At 38.5% G+C, this 27110-nt stretch overlaps 1 protein-coding gene and 1 long non-coding RNA gene across 2 annotated transcripts in view; one reads left to right on the forward strand and one right to left on the reverse strand.

The window, feature by feature from the left end:
* The window catches only part of COL11A1 (collagen type XI alpha 1 chain), a 133536-nt gene extending 124376 nt beyond the window's left edge, over positions 1-9160 (forward strand). Inside the window, exons 61-68 of the mRNA XM_066192346.1 lie at positions 376-429; positions 522-557; positions 669-722; positions 1485-1734; positions 3362-3474; positions 4719-4787; positions 5456-5689; positions 7401-9160. Of these exons, the coding sequence (XP_066048443.1) occupies positions 376-429; positions 522-557; positions 669-722; positions 1485-1734; positions 3362-3474; positions 4719-4787; positions 5456-5689; positions 7401-7547 (957 nt within the window). The 3' untranslated portion in view covers positions 7548-9160. The remainder of the gene's footprint in view (positions 1-375; positions 430-521; positions 558-668; positions 723-1484; positions 1735-3361; positions 3475-4718; positions 4788-5455; positions 5690-7400) is intronic.
* The window catches only part of LOC136294535 (uncharacterized), a 62090-nt gene that overhangs the window by 8122 nt on the left and 26858 nt on the right, over positions 1-27110 (reverse strand). The window contains exon 2 of the long non-coding RNA XR_010722442.1: positions 703-765. This is a non-coding gene — a long non-coding RNA (uncharacterized lncRNA). The remainder of the gene's footprint in view (positions 1-702; positions 766-27110) is intronic.

Consider the following 27110-nt stretch of genomic DNA (forward strand, 5'->3'; position numbering starts at 1 on the left):
TAGCAACAAGATAAAAGCAGCAGCAGCAATCTCATTGTGTTTACTAATTACATCCCCCAAAGCAGCTCCCTCTCTTCTAGCTATTAAGGCATGTTTTTAGGGCACTATGTAAAATGTGAGGTTTCTAAGCCAATCTGAAGAGGAACACAGCTGTGACAATCCACTGCAGTCAGTGTAAGAACAACTACGCGCAACTCAGATTGTCAGATAATATTTTAAACTTGCGTATTTTGACCTCTAGCACATGGCCTAACTCAAAACTCACCACAGGTGGACACTTAATGGGACTACCTTTTTTGTAGCTATGATTTTTTAACACAATCCAGTATGTAGAATATTTTAGTTCTGTGCTTACTCTCTTATTCCATGTTTTAGGGAATTTCTGGTCCTGCTGGTCCACTTGGACCCCCTGGTCCTCCTGGACTACCTGTAAGTAATTTCATCCAGCCCTCCTGTTCTAACCACCCCCAAGCTGTGTGCAATACACTCCAACCAGGGTTATATGTTTTTCTTGCCCATAGGGTCCCCAGGGTCCCAAAGGTTCCAAAGGATCCAGTGTGAGTAACTCTCACCAACACCTTCTGCCCTTTTCCTTAGCTTTTGTGTGTGTTATTTTTAATGTGGTGTAGCATGATCAACACTTCTGCACTTCTTTCATTGCTCTGTAGGGTCCTGCTGGGCAGAAGGGTGACAGTGGCTTACCTGGTCCGCCTGGTCCTCCAGTAAGTAAGAATTCTTATCTTGCATTACACTGACATGATGAACCTGTTTTGACAAGGGTAGAAAACAGCGTTTGGGAACTGAAATATGAATGATTGTTTGAAAATTCATTTTTCAGTAAACACAGATCCACCAACACAGAAATACATAAAAGAATAAATTTAAAAAAACCCCAAAAAGATCCTATAAACTGTGCCCCCCCAAACAAAGAAGCCCCTCATGCAATAGGTGTTATATTGAAGCACAGAAAACAGAATTCTACTGACTTCCCCTGATGATACTCTTCTGTTTCCATATTTATTTTTCATATCATAACAAACTAAAATGAAGGGTCCAAATCTGAGTGGTGTTTCCATTTCTTGAAATTAAATATTTTTTCCTAGGCCCCAAGTGGAATTTTTTCATAGGAAACATCCAGAGTTTTCAATTTTCATAGAACAGGTCTGTCCTTGAGAGAATTAACAGAGATACAGAGGCAACTGTGAGTCAGTTCTGCATGTCACTTTTGTGAGGGCAACACACTCTTCCTCAAAAAGCAAGATAGTGAGAAGAGTTTGGACCACAACAATGGTTTGGCCTTTTGCAATATTTTTTTTCAAGCTAATCAAAGCACATAGATATGAATCTAGAGGGGAAAAGGTGAAATAAAGAAATAACTGCCTTGAAGAAAGCCTATTCAAAGCATCTCCAAGCCACATTCTGTGGTCTTTCTCTGCTGAAAAACTAACGGGAAGGTATAATTAGATATGTTGTTTTCCACTTAGGGCCCTCCAGGTGAGGTAATCCAGCCACTGCCAATTCAGTCATCCAAGAAGACAAGAAGATCTCCTGATTATATGTTGTCTGATGCTGGTGATAATATTCTGGATTATTCTGACGGCATGGAGGAGATCTTTGGCTCCCTGAATTCACTGAAGCAGGATATTGAGCACATGAAGTTTCCGATGGGCACTCAGAACAACCCAGCCCGGACCTGCAAAGATCTGCAGCTCTGCCACCCCGACTTCCCAGACGGTGAGTTCACACTGCACAGGCCCAGAGCCTGGGCTCTGCCAGGGCACTTTGGCAGCATTCATCCATTACTGCTGGATGGCTCATACAGCTGCTCAACAAGTACACCCTCACTGAATCCATTTTTAGAGGCATAAAAGTTGAAAAATGTAACACATGTTCTCTTGGTAAGAGTCAAAGCTCTTTAAATACATAACCTGATCTACTTTTCAAGTTAAAACCTTTTAAAGTGATGAATAAAAGGCATTTGTTGTTTTGAAAGGTGGGCCTTGCATTTCCAGGACAATCTAAACAGTAGTGTGATGAAAGAGCTTAGTATAACAATATGAAATAGTTTGGTATTATATGAGATTTATGTTCAATAATGATTCTCAAAAACTTTACTAGTCTTTCAGCCCTGGAAGCAATAATTTTCCTGACTGCATCATCACTGTTTTTTCTAGATCAACCAGTATGGAAGTTGCATGGAAGTTTCTTTGATATTGTTTAATGTTACCAAGTAGTAGAGGAATAAAACGCAAAGTAATTTGAAGAGACACAGTGTTCCTAAGAACTGTCTTGATTTTATTATTCTTTGTTGCTTTCTTTCTTTCTTCTAAATAATTTTACCCCTCTGAAAATGTTTAAATGAAAGCCAGACTTCACTAAATTTTCATCCTTTCATAATTTTTTCAATTGCAATGCATATTTTTCCCAGTTCAAAGCATATTTTTTTTTGCTTTTAAATGGGAGGAAAAATAGATTTTGACAGTTTAATAATATTTTATTGCTTTCACTCTAGATATATAAAAACAGATGGTTGCCTTGAGGAGTAGTTAAGCAGTGTATGTGCTATATGAAAAGGACATATTTTACAATTCAGTACCCTCCATAATAAGGAATGTTTTTTACCGAACACCTTCTTCATTTACCAGTATTTGGTTCTTCTTTAGAGCTGTCTTCGTATAAAAGTAATCTTATTTTGGTTAAAATAAAAGCAAATGTGTTCATTAAAATTCAAAATTCTCCAGGGATAAGACTTACAGAAAGGGAAGACTGTTTTCAATATACAGCCTAAATCAACAGAACTGTTAAACCCCATAAATACTTTGTCTATGCCCTATATTCAGAAGACAGAACTGGTGAAGAGATTTGTCATTTCTCTCTGAACCCTCCACTGTTTGCTTGAAACTGGATTAGAACTGTAGTTGTCAGAAAGTCGTTTGCTGCCCTGTTTGTGAAACATCTGAAGATAAGAACCCTCATCACAGAGATCATCATTCTAATTAGAATAGCAGATTTCAAAAAGCACTGACTGTGAATGGACCTTGGATGGGCTGCAGCTCTTTTCATGCCCAGCCTTCACTGGTGTTGCAGCTTCATAACCCAGGAGTAAAAGTCTTTGCTTGAGGTGGATCCCTCTCAGTGGAAGTTTTGGGTGTTTGTGCAGGCTACACTCACCAAGCCCTATGCAAACACCTTTGCATGCAGATAATGATGCAAATCACTCCAGATTTTGCTCCCTGACCTAAACCATTCAGATAAAATAACTTTCCTACAAACTCTGGGTCACCATTAGGTAACAGTAAAGCCTGGTTCTTCCGAATACCATTTCTACTGTATATGGCAAATATTTTCTCTTTTGTCTTAGGGGAATATTGGATTGATCCTAACCAGGGCTGTTCTGGAGACTCCTTCAAAGTATACTGCAATTTCACAGCAGGCGGGGAAACTTGCATCTACCCAGATAAGAAATCTGAAGGAGTAAGTACCAATCTGTGTTTTCAGTTGACTGTTGACAGTTCCTACTAGGCTGTTACAATGTTGAACTAAACAGGATAATTACATTGCCACATTTTCACATATCTGTCTTTCTAATTACATTTACATTTGCACATATCTGAATGGAGCAGTAAAATGGTACAGAGTTAACAGATACCATTTTCAACGTCAGTAGGGAATCTATGCACGTGCTTGCTAACATTTCACTACATTTCAGAATGCAACACAGCTGAGCAGCCACTTACAGTACATGATCTAGTATTTTTCACCTAAAAGCTAAACCTTCCCTTGTTTCTCTTGTGGGTTCATTTAATTCTATTCATTTATTCCTATACAAAGTAAATGTAAAAGACTGTATTGAGGCCTTAAGTTTTAGCTTTCATAATTTCCAGGTTCTGTACTGCATTAGTATGTAACTCTGAACTTCATATAAAGCGTTAACAAGTTCTCTTCACAGTTTAGTTTGACAAAACAATCCTTTTCCAGCCTGAGAACCAAGAACACTGTTGCAGCTTCAGGCCCAAAAAGTATAAACAGTGAATTGAGGAGAGCAATCTGGGAGGATGGGACTTCATAACCTGAAGCTGTAATTGGACAATTAACCCCAATATGTAAATGGACCAAAACTTATAAAAGTGTGAAAATTTGTGACTCAGGGTCCAGCTTGGGCCCATCTTGGGTAGAGCCACGGCCAGGCTTGTGTACTTCCCAAGGTGTGTCCTTTGAAGGCCTTTTTAATAAATACCTACTTTAATCCTTTAACACTGTCTAGCCTCTGTTCCAGGTAGCCTCTCTAGGCATCAGTATTAACAGTGTCCTTATTCACTGTTAAAGATTACATCTGCACCATTACATATGGTGTCGAGAGGAAAGCTTTCTGAAATCTTGCCTAAATTACAGGGATCTGTTAGCATTAACACTGGTGAAAACTCATTTAGATACTCCACAGCAACAATTTGTACCAGCGGTTTACCTGACTCTTAACAGATTATGACCATCTACCTCGAATAGAACTAACTCTCCCTTGGATTCCATTTGAAGTCACTAATCTGAAGGCATTCTCAACAAGAAAAACATTCTGTTTTTAGACCCTTAAAAGATGGCTGAGATTTCAGGAAGAAGCATTCTTTATTATCTGGTGTGATATTTGTCCCAAGTAAAGTAAAACCTTCATATCTGTCAACATATGTTTCAAATACTTCTGTCTCTGCTGTTTGACCACACAGGTTAGAATTTCGTCGTGGCCAAAGGAGAATCCAGGATCTTGGTTTAGTGAATTCAAGCGAGGCAAACTTGTAAGTTGTTACTGTAATATAACTGTATTCACAAATCACGTACATGTTGTCAGCAATCAGCAGATCACAGGGAATTTTATAAATATTTACATAATGAAAAGACACCCAGCCTTTTTGCCCTAAATATTACAGCAGCTCCATGGCCTCTTGCCCCTGGGCATCAGAAGCCTGCTCTGCATTGTCCCACAGTGATCCCAATGGTCACCTGCACAGCTGGTGGTAAGGATCTGGCCTCTGGCAGAAACACCTCACCACCAAACCTTAGGAAAGCAGCTGGAGCACAGACCCCCCATCCCAGTCTTGGTAACTGGAAATATACTGAGTATGTAGAGGCAAGGCTGCAGGCTGACTAACTTTATGATTAACTAAAAACAGATTACCAAACAGATTCTGCTGATTTACACTATAAGGCAGGAGTAATTCTCTGTCTTTCCCAGTAGAACAAAGCTGAAATATGTAATTCTTCCTCCTAAATATACTGCAACATCATGGAAATCTATTCACTGAGTCATAGCTGTATTGACCTTTAAAACTTCATAAAATGTTATGTGTTGGTGGATATTTTTATTAAGGGCAGTTATACGGTTCTCTTTTGTCAAGAATAATTTTGGTTTGCATTGTACCAAGGAAAACAGATAAATATTCATCTAACTTTTTATGTTTTCCAGCTTTCCTATTTGGATGTTGAAGGCAATTCCATTAATATGGTCCAAATGACATTCCTTAAACTACTGAGTGCCTCTGCCAGACAAAATTTCACTTACAACTGTCACCAGTCTGTAGCCTGGCACGACGCACCCTCTGACAGCTATGACAAAGCACTAAGGTTCTTAGGATCCAATGATGAAGAAATGTCTTATGACAACAATCCTTACATCAAAGCTCTCCATGACGGCTGTGCAGTAAGTAGAGCTTCAAAGAGTCTTTACAAAACCAACCTGTCATTTAAAGTAGAAATCAAACAAATCTATTTTTTCACTGCTTTCTTCTGAGAAAAGCTTTGTAAATACTTTACTTGTCATATACTGATTTTTAGTAGATTTTTTAACCACAGTACACTAGTGCCATATTCAATTTTCACCTATGTACCAAAAAAGAAATAACCACAAGCCAAGCAGTAGAAAGTGACGAAACTTGGAATGGATGCAGGCTGTCAGCCCCACTGTGCTGAAAGCAGACTATCTGCTACTGTGTATGAGAACAGTATAAGGGAGGAGCAGAAACAAAAAGGATAATGAGAGGAGGCAGCCTATAAGCAGAAGATATTTATGCTAAATATCAAGTTATACATAAATAGAATATTTACTGAATACAGGAAAAAAAGTATCACATAAGTCCTATATATGTACCCAAACATAGTGAATTAATTTAATAGTTTGATATGTGACTTTGTATTTTCTTTTCTTGTTTTGTGTATTCAAGGCCAGTGAAGTTTGTGGATTTTACTTTTCAGAATCCTCCTTTAGATAAAAATCCCCAGAGGTGTCCAACCATGCATCAGCTCTCTGAGCACTCCCCTTTCAGGGTCTCTGTGGGCATAGCAACTGTTACCACTTCTCAAAACTAGAACAGTCTCTATTTTGAAAACAAAGACACTTTGAAACAAAGACATCAAAGGAACAAGTGACAGTTGAAGCCTCATTAATTATTTTAGGGTTTGATACAGGAGCATTCTAAAGGCAGTTTCTGAGAAGTCAGAGATACAGAATTAGCGACCTGAAAGTGCCAGGATATACATCTGGCTCTGAGGCAGAGATGCAGCTCAGGAGGTGCAAAGCACCTCCCCTCAGCAGTGAGACTCTAATACACAACTGCTTCATGTCAGCCTTTCTCTGTGCCTTGTATTTTCATTTCACTTTTGTAATCCACAGAAGGTAAATGTAGGGCTCCAGAGAGAGTAAAAAAAAAGTTGCAACTGTCAGTAAACTGAGAACACTCAGGTCTGTCAGCTTGGATGCTCATCTGAACTCCAAAACCCTGGTATAGCTGAAAGGGGTCTCAGCAGATATAGGAGACCACCTAAAGGAAGTTCAGTGCTGACAAGTGATGTGATGGCTGGGCTATGTGATACATAGAGGAGCTACAGAGTCTTCTCCAGGCAGCAAGAGTGTGCCTTCAAAGCTGGAGTCTAAGTGCAGCAGGTGGCAGTTCTGTCAGAAAATTACTTTATTTCCTGTCCAAATAGCTGCTCTAACATTTTCTTGGGCAGTAACAGTATTTCTTCTTAGAAGTGGATCTTTTCTCTTTCAGAAGTAAATAGTGATTCTTTTTAACAGGGAAGATGTGCAGATTATTGTTTATTAAATAGTATAGTATAGACATGAACTGAGAATTCTCTAAGAAACATGAAATACCTTAGATTATTTTTCTTTTGTAGGCCTACTTTAGTAAGTAAAAAACCTATGGGTCATTCTTCAGCAAAAATCAAAACATTCCTTGTCACGTTTTTAAAATGAAATCATAAGAAAACATAAGATTTAGGGTTTGCAATATCTGGCGCATGACAGGGCAATAATTTAAAAATTCTATGCTTCAGAGATAAACTAGGAAAATCTACAGCACATGTTAAATGCTCAGATTTATAACAGTTTGGGTTTTTTCTTTTTTTAACAGTCAAGAAAGGGCTATGCAAAGACGGTGCTGGAAATCAACACGCCCAAAATAGACCAAGTGCCCATAGTTGATGTGATGATCAATGACTTTGGTGATCAGAACCAGAAGTTTGGATTTGAGGTCGGTCCTGTCTGCTTCCTTGGTTAAGCTTAAGACAAAGTCAGATCAACACAAATGTTGCACTTTGGTGCTACCAACCCACTTCATGCCACATGCAAGTTTTGAATAAGGATGGCATAGAAAATGTCTTGCTGTGTATGTATGTCTTATCTAGAAAGTAAACGTTGCCCTTGTAGGGCCAGAATCACATGACTTAAACTTATTTTGCAAAGATGCTGTGGCACAGACAGACAACATAGGGCTCACTTCAGGAACATCCCCTTTGGATTCCTTTGGTGCTGTAAAAAAACCAACGACAATGGTGCTCCTTCCATTACAACAAAGAGGTGTTTAGAAAGTGTTTAATATAAACTGTAATTATTCTATGTACAGTACTATACTGTGATTTCTCTGTCCACTTCCAAAACTTGCATGTGTCTCTGAATTGCATCTGGCTCTTATTTTACAACTACAAAGTACATTGTCAATACTGTGTATGTATTCTGAAAAAATAAAACTGTAATTGCCGGTGAAGCCAATTCCATTTCTGATTAATAATAAAATCCCTTTGTATATATTGTTGTTGAAGAGCTTTGTTATTTGAAGTCGCCAGTAAAATTAAGGTGGCAAAACTGGAAGATCTTGAGCAGCACACTCAAACAACTCCTTTCTGCTGATATCACTCTGTGAATTTAGGTAATGAAATTAAAGCACTTTCAAAGGTGCTGTGTTCCATGGTGCTATACCTCAGACTTTTTATTTTCTATTCTAATTCCATAATTTCATAAGATAACTGTATATACCTAAAATAAACAAGTTTATATTTTTGGGTGGGGAAGATATGTAAGAAGAAACCCAAACTTCTGTGTAAGAGAACTGTTTAAAAATCTGTGAAATAAATTAGTCATATAGCTTTCCTTTTTTTTTTTTTTTTTTTTTTTTTTTTAATCTCATCTGGATTTGTTTCCTTTGTGCTTATTTGGTCTACATAAATATAAAAACTGGATTTGAAACAGTTATTTATGGATTTTTGCAGTGTTTACTTAGATGTTTATGTAAGCAATGATGGATGTTTGCTTCCTGAACTGGATCCTAAAGGTTTCACAGAATAGTCCATACAATATTTGCCCGTCCCATCAATATGAATTATTTTTCTTCCTGATACTCCACCTGAAGGCCAGGGATGCAATATGTCTAGGTCATGTGATTCTACACAGTTGCTAAGCAACATACGAGGGACTGCTTCCTAAAGAGCTGTCTTTGACCCAAACCCTTACAATTCACTATTCAAAGCTCACCAAAAAAACATGTTGGTTTGGCCTTCCCTCTGAACATTTTATTCAGGTAGTTGGAAGTAGAAATTACATTTTAGCTTTACAACACAAATCCTTTTGTAATTATTTTTCATAATATATGTAAGACTTGAAAAGAAATGTTTGTTTCTATTTCTTATAAATTGTTAAATTAAATAGTACTAGTTTCTGCTGGCTCGTTTCCAACTGGTATTTTCTTATGCACGTTTATACATGTAAAAGTGAGATTCCAAACATCAACATCTTGCTGTTCATATTTTCTTTTATTTTTGAACCAAAGTTTGTAACTGTCACCTCAAAGAGGGAAATACAAATTTTATTAATAAAATCAAGTCTTGTTTATCTGGATTGGTCATTCTCTTATTTCAATGTCCAAAACTCACCCACTGCCATTACTGTAACTTCATTCTGCTTCCAGACCATCCAGGCTTGAAAGAAAGGAATGTTACTAGATGTCCTGGCTAGCACTGGGCAACAGCACTGGGAAGAGAAGGGTTAACAGAGAGGGTGCTGATTGGCCACTGGCAATAGGCAGCAGGGATCAGTTCACACCTGGTTGGTATGGATTTATAGCTCCAGCAGTTCAGATAATACCATCAAACACAAGACAGGACACTGATACTCCTTCCCTAGTGCCTCACAACCTACAGTGACTGTCCATTCCTCAATCTTGTGCTTATCCTTGTAGGACTCCATCAGGTAGGCAAATGGCCCTATTTATTAATAGGAAATGGAAGACAAGAACGAGACCAAGACTTGGAAAGTAGTGGAACACAAAATGTCTGGCACCTTGTTTTAGACTGTGGAACCAGAACCAGTGATGGGTCCAATGACATGACACATGCCCCCTTCTCCAAAAAACCTTCTCTCTTTTTAATCTGCTCCCTGTTCTTATTAATTCTGGCTATGTCTAAATCAGATGTGAGGGCAGCTGCAATATGTTTGGCAGAGAAGCAGCCACTTTCTCTGCTCAAGAGGGCTGGGTTAAGTTAGGAACTGACCTGTTCAAGCCTATCTAAAAAAACCTCTTCGGCTGAGTGCCTTCGAGTGAAAAATAAAGATGGTTGTGGTTTGGCAGAATCAGGATTAGTCTGCAGCAGAATGTTGTTTCTAAGAACGCAGTGATGTATTCAAGCCACCAAACAAAACCAAATCTTTTCCAGAATTAGTCCAAGAATCTTGCCAAGGTTTGTGTCGGCAACACCACAAAGGAGGAAATGAACTTGGCGTCTTCTACACTTTTCAGCAAGGAGCCATCTGGTTTATTCTTTAACATTTCTTAAGGCCTTAACCACTTACCTTACTATTTATCCTTGTCATGAAAGCTCTCACCATTGCTATTTATCTAACTCCTCTTTGTCCATTCTCTTTTTCAATCTGCTGGTCCTGCTCTCTTCAAGTTTCATATTAAAAGGGGGGAAAATGCCATTATATATTCTTGCCTTCAAGCAAAAATTATGCTCTTGTTTTTCCCTTGCAGGAAGTCTCCTATTACCAGTGCTTAAAACCCAAACAAACCAACCAAAAGGACACTTCAGAACAGAAAGAAATTTCACATCAAAACTCACATATTGGTCTTCCCGTGATAAAAGCTTCAGATTCTATAGTCAAATCTTAATAGCCTTAAAAACATAAAACATCAGATTCAGTATTATAAAATACGTAGAAACAAATCAAACCTCCAAAACTATGCAAGTCAAATTCCTTACTCAACCAAAATAAAACAATGATCAATAGTCTTCATATACTAAATTAAAAACCTGTGCAATCACAAAAAGGCTGAAATTGTTATATAACATCTGGATTTTTACCTCTAGAAACAGAACTTGGATGTTTTGTGATCTTGAGGGTTCACCCTACCCAAAGCAGACTGGGCAATTTGTTTTGGAAGTTTGCTTCAAGCCCCTCTAAACAGAAAGCCATCCTGGAGATAGTTTCTTCACTGCAAACACAGATTTTGGTTGTTGTTGCATGGAAATGGAGTAACTCAGCACATGGCAAACCAAGCCCAAACATACTCGAGACTGAGGCAATGTTCTGTCCAGAATTACATGGACATACAAGAGAGATTTAAATGACAAGCTATGACTAGAGTGGCAGAAACTATTCTGTGTGCATGACTGGAGTTTCTTTGCCTTTCTCTCTCTTTCTCTCTCACCCAGGATAGGGCAGTATCAACTCACCACGACTGGCACCTCTTGGAAAACTTTATAAAATGCAACGAAGACATTTTTTTCCAGTCCAAGTGAGAGCCATTATGGCTAACATCAACAGTCACCTTGCACCACGAAAAGCTACAAAGCTTCAAAAAAATAAGGACAGTGAGTTCCTTAAGATTCTTCCCCTTGGGAACAGCTTTGTTAATTTTAAAATTAATTTTCACATGCTAATGGCTGGAAAGAGAAGCCTTAATAGCCACTGATTTTTCTATTGCAAGCACACTCATTTTTCTGTGAAAGAACATCTTCTATTGTAGATGCACCAAAAAATTGAAAATTACAAAGACAGGATATTAAATGCCACATCTGTTATATTTACCTAGAAACGTGTCTTATTTGTGTTCCTTTTGAAAGCACATAAATTATCAGAGGCTCATTGTTAGTTCAGTGAAAAGCAATGCCAAGATTATTGCCAAGGAGTAGATTGCTCTAAAGCTATTTATACATTTTGTTTTCAATAAGAACATTGAAGATTAATACAGAGAGGAAGGCTGCAAGCTTACAGATATTCAGACACTCTGCTCTAGCCAAAACTGGCCCTGTTTCTTTCTCAGCAGTGTGAATGAAGGCTCTGTTCTAATGAGAGAGGATGCAGCCAAAGCCCACAATGGACATGTTTTGTCTAGGTTGTCCAGGGAGCTTTGGCAGACCTTGGCTTTGTTTGCAATATCTCAAGGGTGGAAGAAGTGATCTCCATCAAAACACACATAATTTCACTAAGACAGACAAGGGTTGTTAAAAACTCAGCAGTGGGACTGGGATCTAAGTGCCTCCTCCGCTCCCTATTATAATATAAAAAATTATTTTTTTTTAACATCAAAAAGGCAATGTAGCTAAATCTTGCTAAAGCATGAAAGAACTCCAGCTTGCACTGTGATTAAAATGTGGATGAAAATTAAAAATTCAGTCAATCCAATAAGGTGCTGGATGGAAACCAAATTAATTCTCTTCTAGCCCCAGAAGTTCTCTAAACTGGATCTCCTCTCGTGTTTTCAGTGGTTAATTAAAAGAACCTTTCTGAGTTCACAGGACTGGGACAAGGCTGCCCAGAGCCCCAAGGTCAACTTAATAACCAGGGATGAACACAGGAGCCGCACACTCAGCTCCCCTCTCAGCTGAAATATTTCACAGGCAGAGATCTTGCATATGGCCTTAGCCCCCGTGGGCTGCAGAGGCCCAGCCTGCAAGCTCTGAAGTTTCCCAGCACAAGTAAAAAATAAACATAGCTACAGCAGAGCCATAAAGCTGAGTTTTTAAATTTAAAATGTTGACTAAATGAGGAGACTCAGGAGACTAAATTTCCAAGAGATGTGACTAAGAAAATACAAACATTACACTATAATTGCTGCTTCTGAAATGGAAATAGTGAATTCTTATTTGTTAGTTTACTCGGAATGTTACTCAGAAAGCCCACACAAGTCAGCCAGGGTATATCATGGAGCTGCATGACTTCTAGAGCAGGTCCTCCTCATTACAGCAGTAAAGTATATTAAGTGGAATGAGAGGTGGAAAGATTTAGAATGAAGTTGGTTTTATTGACATAAAAGGTATTCTGTCAAATATTAAACAAAAAAAAAAAAAAGAGGTAAGGTTTTATATTCTATCCTTACAGTTTCTTGAGCCTGTGCCTTTTTTTTTTTTTTTTATTACAATATCATCTCAATGGCAGCTCAGGTGAGAAAATACTGTGCTTTGTGGACCTGGTGCCCAAATTAGCTCACAAAATAACATAGCACAATGTCAGGGCTCAGGCTCTGAAGAATGCATAAATAGATAATCTTCCTCACATTCACTATTCACTAACTTTCTGATTGGGATGTATAGGGATCATTTATCCTTTTGTCATTCCTCAGAAGGATTTTAGAAATATCAACTTTGCTCTAAGCCTGCAGAGTTGTTCAGTGCACAGATATTAAGATCAAAGCTGTTTACTTTCAGAAAGGGCCAAAAATGGAATTTTAATTTGTGAAAACTTTCCACAGCACTCCAAATTCTGAAAAGAACAAAATACATTTCACCTTCTAAGTTCTCCCCTTTTTTATTTGTGATGTTTCCATTTGAAACAATGAGATGTGTTTGTCCTAATTCTTTGAAAGCATTTGATTGATAGGTGCAAGTCCACTGGTACCCTCACCAATACTGTTTTCCCATCTGCTGGGAGACAAGAGCTAAAGGCACAATAAAATAGTTGTCAATGTATAACAGAAAGGAGGAAAATGTCGTAAGGGGGGAAAGATGAAACAAGAAAGCAGTAGGGAAATATGTGGGAAAAGAATGAGAGGAGGACTTGCTTCCCTCAACACAGGGCAGAAGGGTGAGAAATCTTTACGGGCAGTCTGGGGGCATCCCATGTGGTTGCTGGTTATGCAGGGCTCAGGTTTGTTTCTCACAGTCAATGCAAAGGCAGGGTGCACTGCCCCGTAGTTAGGAGGCAGCAGCAAATCTGGTTTATAAAGAACACACCTGAAGAGTAGCAAAGATTGCAGGCCCCTGTGGGAAATGCCCCAGCACTGCCTGCAGCCACATCCCTGTGCCTTGTTCTCCTTCCCCTCCCTTCCCACATTCACCTCTCTCAGACACTCCTGACACTGCCTCCTCTGCAGGACCTCTGTTCTTGTGGAGCAGCCACATTTGGCTGGGGCACTGGAAAGCACAGGAGATCTGAAAAAGGGGATGGGATGCTTAACTTTTAAAGAGAAGAGAGAATGGATCATGGGGGAGGGTGAGCAAGCTCAGAAATCAATATATACCCACACTAACATGCTGCCAGATTCATAAAATATAAAGCCTGTCTGGATCATCCAGATTAGGCAATTTCTGTGTCCTTTTCCTACCACAGAGAAGTATGGCAGCACTGAGGGCTGTCTCTGAAAGAAAAGTCAGATAAAAACCATGAGGAGATCAGCTCACACTGCTGACCCTTTGAAACCTCTCTCTGCACTTTAAAATTGACCTATTTCATTTTCTGAACACATTGACCTCAAAGCAAAGCCACAATATCTTGAGGAACCACATTTGAACTAGCATCACATCTTTCCATGAAAATGTTCCTGAAAACGTAATAAAAAAATTTAAAATGGACAGTCCACGTGAACTGAGGATACCTGAAAATCCTCCTGATTAAATGATTCTTGACTATTTCAATGCATTATGCAGTTTTGCATGTGTGCATTCATTTCTCATGTTTTGCATAATCTTTCTGATGACTGTATGCACAATGTACCATGTAGAAACAGCAGTGAGCCAATGTGATTACTCATTAAACTTAATGAGAAGGTTAGAATTATCGATTATAAAACTAAGATGAAAGCAAAATCACAAATTTGAAAGCTAAGGGCTGAAACATATGCCAGAGCAGTTAGTTAATACCCTCTTAACATGCAGAACAGTAAATACATCATATAGATATACAGCAAATTTGGATGCATGTTACCCAAGTGGAACTCAGCTGTGATGATGTAGAAAATGATACATTTAACTCTAATCAGACACATAACTCAGAGGAAGAAAAACCACAAGGTACTTAAGGGCTCTCTTGCAACACTGGAATATTTTTGATAGCCAGATAGCATTCTGCCCTTTTCTGTTTAAACACTGTGAAGGAAGACAGAGCTTGATGTGTGCCTCCAGATCTCTGTAAATAAATACCGGATCACTCCTAAACACAGAGGTCAGGGCTGTACCAACCCAGCAGAAAAAAAGCAAAGGATGAAGCTCAGAGCCTCCAAACAATATGTTTGTGGCAAGGGAGAGTTACAGAGGAAAATGACCGAGTACAGCTGAGGGATCATAAAATCACAGAGTATCCTGAGTTCAGAAGGACTCACAAGGATCATCGAAGTCCAGCTCCTGGCCCTGCTCAGGCCCATCACCAAGAGTCACACTGCGTGCCTGGGAGCACTGTCCAAGCACTTCTTGAAGTCTGCCAGGTTTGGTGCTGTGACCACTGCCCTGGGGAGCCTGTTCCAGTGCCCAGCCACCCTCGGGGGAAAAACCTTTGCCTCATAACCACCCTGAGCCTCTTCTCAGCTTCACATGAGTTACCTGAGTCCCACTGCGGGTCACCGGAGAGAGAGATCAACGCCTGCCCCTCCATTTCTGCCTGTGAGGAAGGTGTGGAGTGCCCTGAGGTCTCGCCTGTGTCTCCTCCACACCAAGCCAAGTGACCTCAGCTGCTCCTGATTTGGTTTCCCCTCAAGGCCCTTCACTGTCTTGGTAGCTCTCCAATCTTTCTTCCATTGTGGCACCCAAAACTGCACTCAATACTTACAGTTTAATTCTCCAGGAAATACTCAAAAGCCCGTCTTTAAGAGGTGGCTTTAAGGATGTTTTTAGATGCGTGTTCTGACCAAAACTCCCCACAGAGGCCTGGGCTTGGCACTCCAGGCAGCAGCCCCTGGGTGACCACTCAGGGCCTGGCCTGAGGGGGGCTGTGCTCTACCAGGTGGTTCCACAGCCCACAAGGTGACCGTGAGCCCATGGGTGTGTCAAAAGAGATGTATCTCCACTTATCCCTAGCCAAAACCCAACGTTATCTTTTTGTTGGGAATTTTCCTCCCCTCAATTCTCATTTCTCCTAAAAGCATCATATTAAAAATGTACCACCTACAGAGTTTTATGCATGTGAAAAAAGTGGATTCACATTTAGTTGTTACCCCTTCAAAGGCATAATTAAGTTTAAAAAAATCCACCAACAAAATCTCAACCCCACCAAACACAAACCTTGCCCTCTCCTCTTCTGAACTCTGACTCCCTGCCCTTCGTGCTCGCAGGGCGATGGAACTCTGACCTTTCTTCCTGTCATGCCGTGCAAAACGCTTCCCATGAGTTAGCGCTGCTCTGGGGTTCACTCTCTCCAAAGCTTGATGTCTGCAACCTGAGGTGAGAGACCTTTTTAGAATGAAGGAACGGATAGGGTTTGTTTTCTTTATCCAGGTGTTTCTGTGGTAGAATGGGCTGCACAACCTGAGTAGCTGTGCGCACTCGAACAATATTTAAACAACTCTATAAATGATCTAAGGATGTGTGTCATTGGTTTTGAAGCACTATCTAAATAGTTTTTACACTGAAAACACTTCCATTGAGACATGAGTCATATTAAGCAGCTTTGTGGCAGATACGGCAGCTCCTCTTTCATGCAATTTCTTTCTCTGAAAGCTTTGATTGAGAACTAAGCCACATTCAGGGTTTAGTGATTGAGCCTGGGAGCTTCCTTCAGTAAACTCCTTCCTGAACTAATTGCTGCTATAGCTCATCAGCCATAATAATATTTTCAGAATCTTTCCCCTATTATCTTCCTCTGTCAGGTTAAATTCATCTTTTTCACATGACACACATTAAACACTGTTAAAGGGGAACAAAAGTTTCACTACTCAATAGGCAGAAGCAGCACAGAGTGTTTTTATGGTCCACAGGTCTGCTTTTGCACTTGGTGAAATATGAAGGACATTTCAGAAGAATTTTAAAGATAAACATTTGAAAATAAAGAATTCTCTTGTCCACAGTCCATCACCTTTAAGGACCACGGCAAGGGTTATTCTAGATTCACAGCTTTAGGATGTTTCTATGCAACATGTACAACAAAGTGAGAGACCTGCACTGGTTTGACACAAAGACAAGCATCAAATTAACAGTTGTGGTTTAGGCTGGGCTCTCTTCTCCGGGTTCCTTAGCTGTGAATTGTCTTAGGCTGAAAGTATCCTATAGAAACAAATGGAATGATAAGTCTTGCTCAAAATACTCAGCTGCCAGGCAGGCAGGTGGGGATTGCAAATTAAAACACTCCTGAGCAGGGTAGAACTCCAGGCCATGGCAAATTCATAAATTAACAAAGGTGCAAACCGTGCATTCTCCCTTGCTAGGCACTGCTCCTATGGGATTGCAAAAAAAGTCCTACCCTTAATGAGCTACGATGCTGTTATGCAGGAAATGCCAAGATGCATATTAAACACCTAGAAAGGAAAGGAGAGAAAGGTAAAGACAATCTTGATCTGTAACCCATCTGGAAATAAATGCAAAATCTCTCTCTGGCAGATGCTTTTAGAACTTGGAAAAAACCAAACCCACAAAAATTACTTCTCTCTAATGCTTTCATGAAAATACTAATGAATTGGAAAAAAAAATTGCTTGAGCTGTAAATATAAATGATGTATTTTACAGGTGTCCAAAATATAAATGATGCATCTTACAGGTGTCCAACCTGAAACTGTTTCAGTAAGCTTAGATTTCCTGTACAAAAGTGGAATATATTTTTTCAACTTCTTAAAAGCTTTTATATAATGTTTGGAAAAAATATCCCTTTGGTCAATAAGACATTGTAAATATATGCCAGTATAAAATATACAAAATATACTTTTCTAGAAGTTACTCACATAAATATAAGTTCATATGAAGATAAAAATACATTCACTCTTCACTCTGGTGAACTCAACCACTTATAAATACATTCAGTCTAATTTCACAAAATTTCCATGTTTTGTGATGGTATCGAACCAAGACTGCAGAGGGCTGAAGGCAGATGCCAGGTTAAGTGAAAGGGAATCAGAGCCATTCTGCTTTTCTGACTGCCATTATGGTAATGTGATCAGTACCTTGACAGATGCTAAGAAGAATAATTTTGCTGATTGACTTTTCTTCAAACCTAAGGCTGTGGGCAATCAAAGAAAATATGAACATCTGGCTGAGCTTTTGATTGCCATGCTCACTGATATAGTGCACCCAAATAAGCAACAATTAGTACAGCTTGTGTCAAAAGACCCATCAGTTAATTCAAATTAAGTCAGGAAAATTGAATCCAATTGGCATTCATGCATATTTGTATGCAAAGTTTAAATAAGATTCTTCTGCATTACATTATCCTTTATTTACAAGGGAAACACATGCAAAGTTTTGTGGTTTAAGCAAATATTTTCAAAAGCCTTTTGACTTCTTAAAGCCAAACTTCTGGGAAAACTGTGTCCCTTTGAAGGACACATTCAGTCTAAAAACCATAAAAATATGTTGGCTTTCTCAAGTTCATATTTCTCATTTCTTAAAAAATTTCACAAATTTGGACAGGTTATTCATTAGGCATTTTGTCAGTAGCAATTACAATAATGCAGAATTGATACGTGGGTAAATTTACTAGCTAAGATGGTGGCCAAGATAACTACCAGACTGTAGTAAGAAAGAAAAATCTGAAAGTTGAAGACTACTTTCCTCATGTTTCTGCTTGATTCTGAGTGTAAAACCCTGGAAATATGTACTTTCTTTTTTTAAAAAATAGCATTCCTGTTGGGATTCTATTTATGCTAACAGTAAATTAGGTTGCATGAGAACCTGAGATTAAAACTAATCAAAGGCAAAGACAAGTTGTGCGCCTAATTTTTTAAAAAGAGAAATTTAGAAAAAAAGGTCAAATTGATTTTTTTATTTCATTCTAGCTCCTTGCAGTAAATAAACTTTAGTCATTGTGTGGCAGATATTGTTTCCAAGTTAAGCTGTTAAATTTTTATTTGTAACTTGGGTGTGAAATCTGGGTGTTTTTTCCTTAAAAAATAGTGACAGACACTCTGGCTGAGGTACCATCTGTGCTCACCTAACTAGAAGTAAAATTTACTGTAATCTCACCTAAACCTCAGTTATCTTAATCTGACCTGACTTTAAAATCTTGTTACGAAATTCCAGGATTTCTGAAACTCATTCAGATGAGTGAATCTAAAGCCTAGTGCAAACCAGGGTATCTCAGACTACACGGGGGTCCGGGTCACACCGGCAGCCCCAGCTGCAGCTTTGCTTGTGGACTGGAGTCATATTGCACCTGCCACCACTGCTCCTGAGTGCCCAGCGTTGTCAGAGCCAGGGAGCTTCAGAGCAGAGCTGGGAACACCTAAAATACAGATAGAGCAGGAGAGGGACCACGTCACAGGAGAAGGTTGGGTGAGTCAGTCCTTTGGCCAGGACTCATATTCTACATTATCAGCTGCCACTCGTGCAATGAGAGTGGCCAAACACTTCTTACAGTCTTTTATTTTTCTTTGTGTTCCCTTTGTTTTGACGCCAAGAAATAGTTTTTCCTAATCACTGACTTCCATGAGTATTACAACTCAAACACTCTCGAGAACAATCAGATCAATTAATTAGGGAACAGTTACTATGCTGCCTTCATAAATCAAGAGTTAGCTTGCAATCTGTAACTTCAGTCTTTTAGCTGCTGTTTTCTTGAAGTCCTTTCCTTTAAAATACTAATGTCTTATACATCCATCTTCTGATTCAGAGGTTAAGAGTTCGTCTACTAGTGTTACCTTTAGAAATATAGTTGATGGAAAATCCCCTAGGTAGTCTAATGATATGGTCCAGTTACTCTCAAGTGCACAGGCCCCTTATAAATGCTACTCAAAAATCAATATCAATCCTTCAGTGCCTTCAAAAGATGTGGAGTAAGGGCCATAATAATGGTGATTGCCTCCAGCAAATAACTGTTCAGTGATTATACTGCAGTAGCCGGGAAGTCCAAATCCCCCTCAATAACTTTCAAAATGGATGCATGCTGGGAAATGTAAAATCATCCCTAGCAGGCAGGTCTGTAGCTGCAGTTTCTAGTCAAGTACCTACTTATTTACTGTGTTGCTCTCTCATTACTGACATAAGATTTTGGAGAAGAAAGTTTGCTAAAAAAATGGTAAGCTGCAAAACAGTAGGTCAGCATTTCAGACACGTTCAGCACAGCAGAGTACTGTGCACCACAGAATCAGCTGGAAGCCCCTCCCTTTGCCTGTTTTATTTAGGAATCTGAAAGTAGACTAAGGAGAATACAATTTCAAAGACTGAGTTAGTAGGGAAAAAATCACTGCAAGTGTAAACAACAAAGCAGCATTCATAGTTATGGCCTCTGATATTTATTCTCTGAGTAAAGCAGCTGCTTGCTCAGAGTCAGGAACAGAGGAATACTTAGCAAAGTTTGAAGTAGTGTGGCAGTTACTTTATCACTAAGACTCACATGACTAATGTAATGGCATTTGCCTGGAGTTCAAATTTCCATGGTTTGCACATGAGCCGGTCGTAGTGGACAGCACAGGCCAGGTGTAGCAGCCACTGCTTGGACTCTCCACAGTCAGCTGCACCACGGGAGTAAGAGACTGGCTACAAGTCATCCAAAGCCCAACCTGCCTTAGGGCATTGCCTTCCCATCTCCTTATCCTCTGCATGCTGATACTGAATCAAAACCAGCCAACCAACCAAAATGGTTTGCCAAGACATCAGGGTTTCCTTAAAGTCTGCTCTTTGGTTGAATCCATTCTTGACCCATGTGTACAATTCACTGTCAAAAATAAAAAGCATGACAAAGTTTTCTCTCTCCAGAGAATTCCTGGAAAATGACTGCTCCATCTTTCCTAAGATAGGGAAGTCCTTGCCATACAGAATAGCGCACCTTGCTACATTTACACTTCACTCTATCAAAACTTTTAAGTAAAAATACTAGAAAAAATTGTTCTTATACATACATAGATATATTGCCAGGGATGTTACTTGTTACAAACCACAATGAAGTAATGATATTATTAAAAAAAAAAATTGGAAATTGAAAGACAGTGGTGTTTTTGTATGTTAGAAACAGAAGTATAAAATAAAGATTGAAGAAGGAGAACTCCCATCTGTTTTTTACTTAATCCTGCATTGGATTTACACTATTTTTATTTGAATCATCTCTCAAATATTGAAGTTTATTTTCTACCACTATTTCTACCAATTTAACTGTCTTAGCAAGCTCTGGAAAACCAACCTTTTTTTGCAGGCATGTTGTACTAGTATGTTGAGTTCTACAGCTCCATTAACCATAATAAAATCATTTTCATGTGTTTTTCCCGCAAGTATAATGCAGTGTTTGTGTGAATATCTATTGCAACTGGAAATATATTGTGCCATCTAGCAGCTGACGGTTCAAGCAGTCCATAAATATTAGAATACAGAAAAGCTTAGTGTGATTTCAGAGTCAGTTTCACTGAAAATTCTCTGAACTGGCCACTCTCTTTGTACCATCTGTTCTCATAGGACATTCTGGTAGCTGAGGGGGTTTTTGTATCAAAAACCTGGAGAACAAATGTTATGTCCAAATATATTCTCTGCAATAAGCATTAGGCAGTGAAATAAATTAGACTAAGTACCTACCCAGGAGTAAAATTTAGGTTTTACAGGCATGAGTGCTACCAGAGGTATCAGACTCAGGGAGCCTGTTATGATTTAGACCTCAGTGATATGGCAATAGTAAGATACCTTATGCAGGCTGCTCACTGAATCAGTCAAGTCGATCTCAACTGTGTGTTAGCAAAGTCATTTTATCCACATAAGTTGATTTTAGTTCATTAAGACAGCCCTTTTACTTCACAGTGTTCATAGTCATTACATTTCCCTACGTGAATTTGTCTTCATTCGAAGGAGCACTCAAACACCTTCGTGCTTATTGCCATTAACAAGATCGTGGTTTACCTTAATGCAGTGTCAAATGAAGTCGCAAAGAGTCATGTGGATGATAGCAAGAGAAACTGCATCAGCGTCCACAGCGTTACCATGTAGATGAGAAATATAAATGAGGGATGAAATGCAATTTAGGCAAACACTCAGATAGAAAACAAATGTGCTATTGCAGATAAACAATTCCTGAAGCAGCTGTATAGGAGTCCTCCTTCACTTGTAATTCTTGCAATGGGATTGAAAATCAAAAGAAATCAGAATGTTAAGCAATCAGGAAATAGCAGATATTTTCACTAAAGTTTTGTATTTCAGTGAAATTATTCTCTTTTACTGACAAGACAAGCATTATAAAACATAGAGAGTTAACTGCATGAGCATCCTAAAAGCTTGTGTATTTAAGGTCAAAAGTTCATTTGGCAGAGAGACTAATAGGCCTAAAAGCTTTCTAGTTCATTTTAACACCTTCTGCTTTTCTCATTACTGCTGGCACTGATGTTCAGTTATTATTGTAGGATCTAATAATATTTACAAACCCTTGCTACTTTTCCTCCTTAGAGACCTCATCATTCCTCGATCCATCAGCAGAGTTAAACCACGACCCCACCAGCAGGGGAGACCAGCCCCAGCTACAATCACCACAAACTGTAATTTTGTGAGTAAGCAGCAGTCCAGTAAAATATCTACGTCTATGTGTGTTAACTAAGCTCTTATAATCTATATCCCTGAAAGATATAGAGAAATATTTTTTACACTAGTACAATCACACTCCTGAAAAATTTTTCCTAAATTTTTTTATAAGACTAGCTTTGGAAACAACTTTCTCTTTGAAGAGCTTCTCAACTCTCTTCCCTGCCTGCCCCTCTACACCACTTTTCCAGAAACATATTCCCATGTATTCATATTGGCTGTTTTGAGCCTGCACTGGGACTATGTAAATAAAATCTAATCTGCTAAACTGCAAATTGTTGAACTAATGTGTTTTTAGTGTGCATATTTTTATGTACCTGCCCTGTCATATTCCCTGACCAATGTGTGTTACCAATAGCTAACCCCAGTACGGCCACTGCAGCTGCAGCTGCACCTCCAAAGAATCTTGGTCTATTCTACTCTCTGAGGAGAGAGGAAAAGCATCAACATGACATCCTACTCCCCTTGAAATCTCACCAAATCAGGGACAAGCTCATGCAGGACAGCTTGCTCTGATTCTGTCAGTGTTTACACTTAAGGCAAAAAGGGCACGACACTGATGACTAACGGTACAAGGGCACTGATGTATAAAACTGTATCAATTAAAAGAAAACATCTACTTTCATATATTAATACAAAAATATAGTCAGAAATCTGAAAACTGTTTTTTGTTCTTCCCAAATTAGATTACGCATATATTTTAATAGTCATCATTTTCTGGATATGTGGGAAAAGAACACATATGACTGACCTTCAAATCAACCCTCAGCTTGACAGCCTAGATCGATGTATTATCCAGACCTCTATTTTTCATTCTGTTTCAACTGTCAAAAAGAATTTGTTTGTTATAAATAGGAACAACAAGAGAACAGAAGATACAGGGAGCCACCTTGCAATGTACCTGTTCTCAAAATCCTCTTTGTTTTTTAAAGAACCCCAAGTTTCCAGGCTGCTTGCATGAATAGTATCCTCATCTCTTGGACTGGAGTATTCATAATGAAGTGAGAGTAACAATTCACAATGTTTCCCAGAGGACACAGAGATGACATAAATTACAGCTTAATGGCTTTTTGTTCTCTGTGTGGGAAGGTCATAGGAGATCTCAGGACCTAGTGGGTCTCATTTCATAGGGGGTCTCAGTTTCAACAAAAAAATGTAAGCCACAGACAGAAACTCGTGGACGCAGACTCTATAACTTAACTGCAAAACAAACAAACAAGTGGTTTGCCACCACTTTTTGAGGTCCATTTTAGTTCTAATACTGCGTTTTAAAAAAGTCTTGACTGGAAGGTTCTCCTAGTTTTTCTTTATGGATATCAAATGATCGAGAAATTGTAAAAAAACCCCACCATAATCTTAAATTATAGCTTCAGATGGTCAGTATTCTAACAAATGAAATTATTTTTAACCCAGGGTACCTTTGAAAGCCATAAATGTCACTGAGATTCCCTTGTTGTGATAACAGGTAAGGAGTGGGTGTCTGAATTAGGCCCTAACAGACTTGCATTCATTGCAGGTACAGCTTTTGTTGAAGTACATAAGCAAGCCTTGGGAAGAGCACATGCTAGGGAGGTGTCCTTAGGCCAGCAGTAATTAGCTCCCCTAAGAATCCTGTAGCCACGAGGTGCCGTTAGCATTAGGAAATGTACTGCACTTTGAAGATGTAAAAGGATTTCAAAGAGCTCATTGGTACCAGATTATCCACTACACTGGGATTTCTGCATTACTGTTTTCAACTCTTATTATAAAATTCTAAATAGATATTCAGCTAGAAATTTGTAAGTTATTTTTTACAACCAATTATTGCACTTATTACTCAAAACCCCAAAATGTAAGTTTTCACTAGGAATGTCCCTTTTGTGCAAGGAAAAAAAGTTTGCTTTCATTTATTTAGGAGCCTGAAAATCTGTTCATTTTTCTTTTTCCCCTTGTGTACTCCTTAAAAAAAGTTTGTGGTCTGTATAGAAGAACAGAATTCTTAGAAGTAACTAATTTTTTTTTTCCCTGATGATACTGCAAGATTCAATGAAAAAAAACCCCAACAAATCACAGAAGGATTTTGTCAGCTTTTCATAATAGGAAAACAGAACAGAAACATAAGCTGCAAAAGGCTTTCTTTTGCTCCAAAAGCTCAAGATTAATATGAAAGTGATAATCAAAAAACCAAGTTGAAGGGAAGCCACATAGACATCAGAAAAAAACTTTCTTAAGGAAGGTAATGCAGCTCAGGGACAGGTTGTTCAGTGAGAATACCTGGAAGGTATTTGAGGTTCAGCAAAACAAGGCCAGGGCTGGTTGCACCAAGCTCTAGTAACAGCACCACCTCAAGTGGGGGCCTGGAGTCAATAACTCTCAGATGACCTTTCCAAGCAAAAGTTCTCCTACTGTAGTTACTGAAACTACCCAAGAATCATCCAAGAAAAGAGATTATAGTATAACCTTACTATAATTATAGTTTATAGTTAGATTATAGTTTAACCTTAGTATAAAGGTTAAACATGGTAAATCCCCTAAATATAGAAATAAAGCCAAGCATTGAAATTGTAATGCAAAAGAACAAAGCTTCAAATAAGGAAACATTCGCATTCCTCAAAGCCACACTGTAATTTAGGACTTTTCACTGAGTTGCACATACTAAATGGAAGCTAAGAAAGGACCCACAACTTTTTTCCTTTCAAGTCATCCTAACAGGAATCGGATGCAATTACTCTTTCACAGCAAGAGTCTGTGGAAAGATAAAGTGTTTACTAAAAGTTACCCATATCATCTGTCATCTGCATTTCAGAAAGAAATATGTAATTTTATACAATAGAAATCCTTTAAAGATAAGTAGTATCACATCTTTTCTTCATATAAGAAGAAAATATTCTTCAACATACTTTTCTTCGTATAAGATTTTCCTTCCCAAAATTTCACCTTCAAGACTTCAAAACATAACAAGAAATTTTATTTTCCCTCTTCAGCATTGTTTATATTCAGGCATTCAACTCAACGCTGAATGCTAGCAGGGTTTGTAACTGGTGGGATAGGCTGCCTGTTCTGCAGGTAAAAAATTCATATAATATAAATAAATATATTAAATTCCTCTCTAATACTTGGATCAGTGCATTCCCAACAGGCAAGAAACAGATACTTTATTCTATCATCCTGAGAGCACATCTTATTGTAGACAAGCTAAAGAGAGAACCCAGCATGAAACTCAGCTCCCTTCCTCATCAGTACATGCCTGACCACCTTATAAGATTGTTCTACTTCTTTAATGAATAAATAGATCATGATTCCACTACAGTTTCAGATACAGCAAATTCAAGTTACCCAGCTTTAGTCGGGGAAGCTCATGCTACAACTGTTCATGATTTCAAAATCTGGAGATCTATGGTTCTTCTCGTGTACCAGCCAATATCAAAGACATCATATCTGTAGCAATAATATTTTTCTTGCACAGGGACTTTCACATATATTTGGACTGAAACCTCAGAGAGAATGATGTTTGAATCATGATGACTTCACTCTGAAACCAAAAAAAATAAGACCTACATTAACCAGACTCAAAATTCAGGGCCTAAATAAAACAAGTGACCATCTGCTCCACTTGCACATAAGAAATATTATCTTCTCTCTTTGCTGCCCTATTTATCGCTCCTCGCTTCCTCCCTGCTTTAGCTTTAAATCCCTCTCTTCATATAACTCTACCCACCTATTTTTAACTCATGTCTTCCAAATTTCCACTTGGCTGCTCACCTCACCAACATATGGTAAATCTGCTCACTGGTGCTACAGACCTCCTATCCGGGACCATTTATGAACCATCTTGTAGCTGGCACAGTCATTTACATGTCTTAAAGGCATTTACAAAATGCCACCACCTCAGAATATATCCTCAGAAAAAGTTGTGGCCAGATCCACTCAAACGCTTGATCTTAAATTTGTTCACTCTGTAGTGGGTCATAATTTCAGAAGTTAAAATAAAGCTCAATGCTAAGTCTAGTATTATCATTTTAATCATCCCATTCTGATCTTGATGCTTCCATCTGATTTGGAAATTTTTCTTATATTGAGAAAGTATTTGTGAGATTGAGAGACTAGTATTTATATTTTTCCCCTCCAAAAGAAGAGGAAAAATAAATTTCTACTCTTAATTCCTTCCACTCCTGATTTATTTGGGATACTAGATTCCCTCTTTCAGATGTCCAGTGAGAAAAGTGCACCTAATGAGTGTTCTCCTTTAAAAACAAAATGTAGGGATGTTTCTGACCTTAGAGGGTCTTACTGCTGAAGTCTGAGTCTCTAGTGATTATCTTACAGCTGTTCAATACCGATTCTGGGTTTCATATAACATAAGCCAAGAAACAATGCAGAGCTGCTCATCTGAGCTTTTCTAATTGTTCTTATACCATCAGGAAAGGATTTCTTGTAGATAGGTTTGTCATAATACCTTGTTGGCACTTTTTTATTTAACAATTGCCTCTTGAAGCTAAGCAAACCCACGAGAAGAATAAAGCTATAGTGAATACAGTTGCAACACTAATTAACAGACATGCAAAAAATGAATATTTTAGTTAGAATTTTTTAAAAAGTGTATTGGATATCAAGCAGGAGGGAAATACAAGGAAAATCAAGTTTTATTTTCTTGAAAATTTGACACTCTGCATTAGAATATATTGAGCTGAAATGCTTGGCAGCAAATTAAAACAAGGACCTTGTGTGTGCTCCTGGGCATTATTTCTCTGGTGCTTATGTTTACCTCAGCTGCCCTTTGGGTAGACTGCAGAATTTGGATGAATTTATAAACTTACCGGTAACTTCTAAAATACTGCAATATAAAGCACTAGCAGCAGTCATCTGGGAGAGATTTACTGATTAGGTAGCCCAAGATAATTATTAAAGACGTAGTAGTTTTAACACTGCAGTCTCATGTTTGTAAGCAAAACAAAGGAAGCATT

Source organism: Chamaea fasciata, unplaced genomic scaffold (genome assembly GCF_029207755.1).
Source record: "Chamaea fasciata isolate MVZ Bird 193981 ecotype frontalis unplaced genomic scaffold, bChaFas1.0.hap1 SCAF_10, whole genome shotgun sequence".
In the NCBI taxonomy this organism is placed as follows: domain Eukaryota; kingdom Metazoa; phylum Chordata; class Aves; order Passeriformes; family Sylviidae; genus Chamaea; species Chamaea fasciata.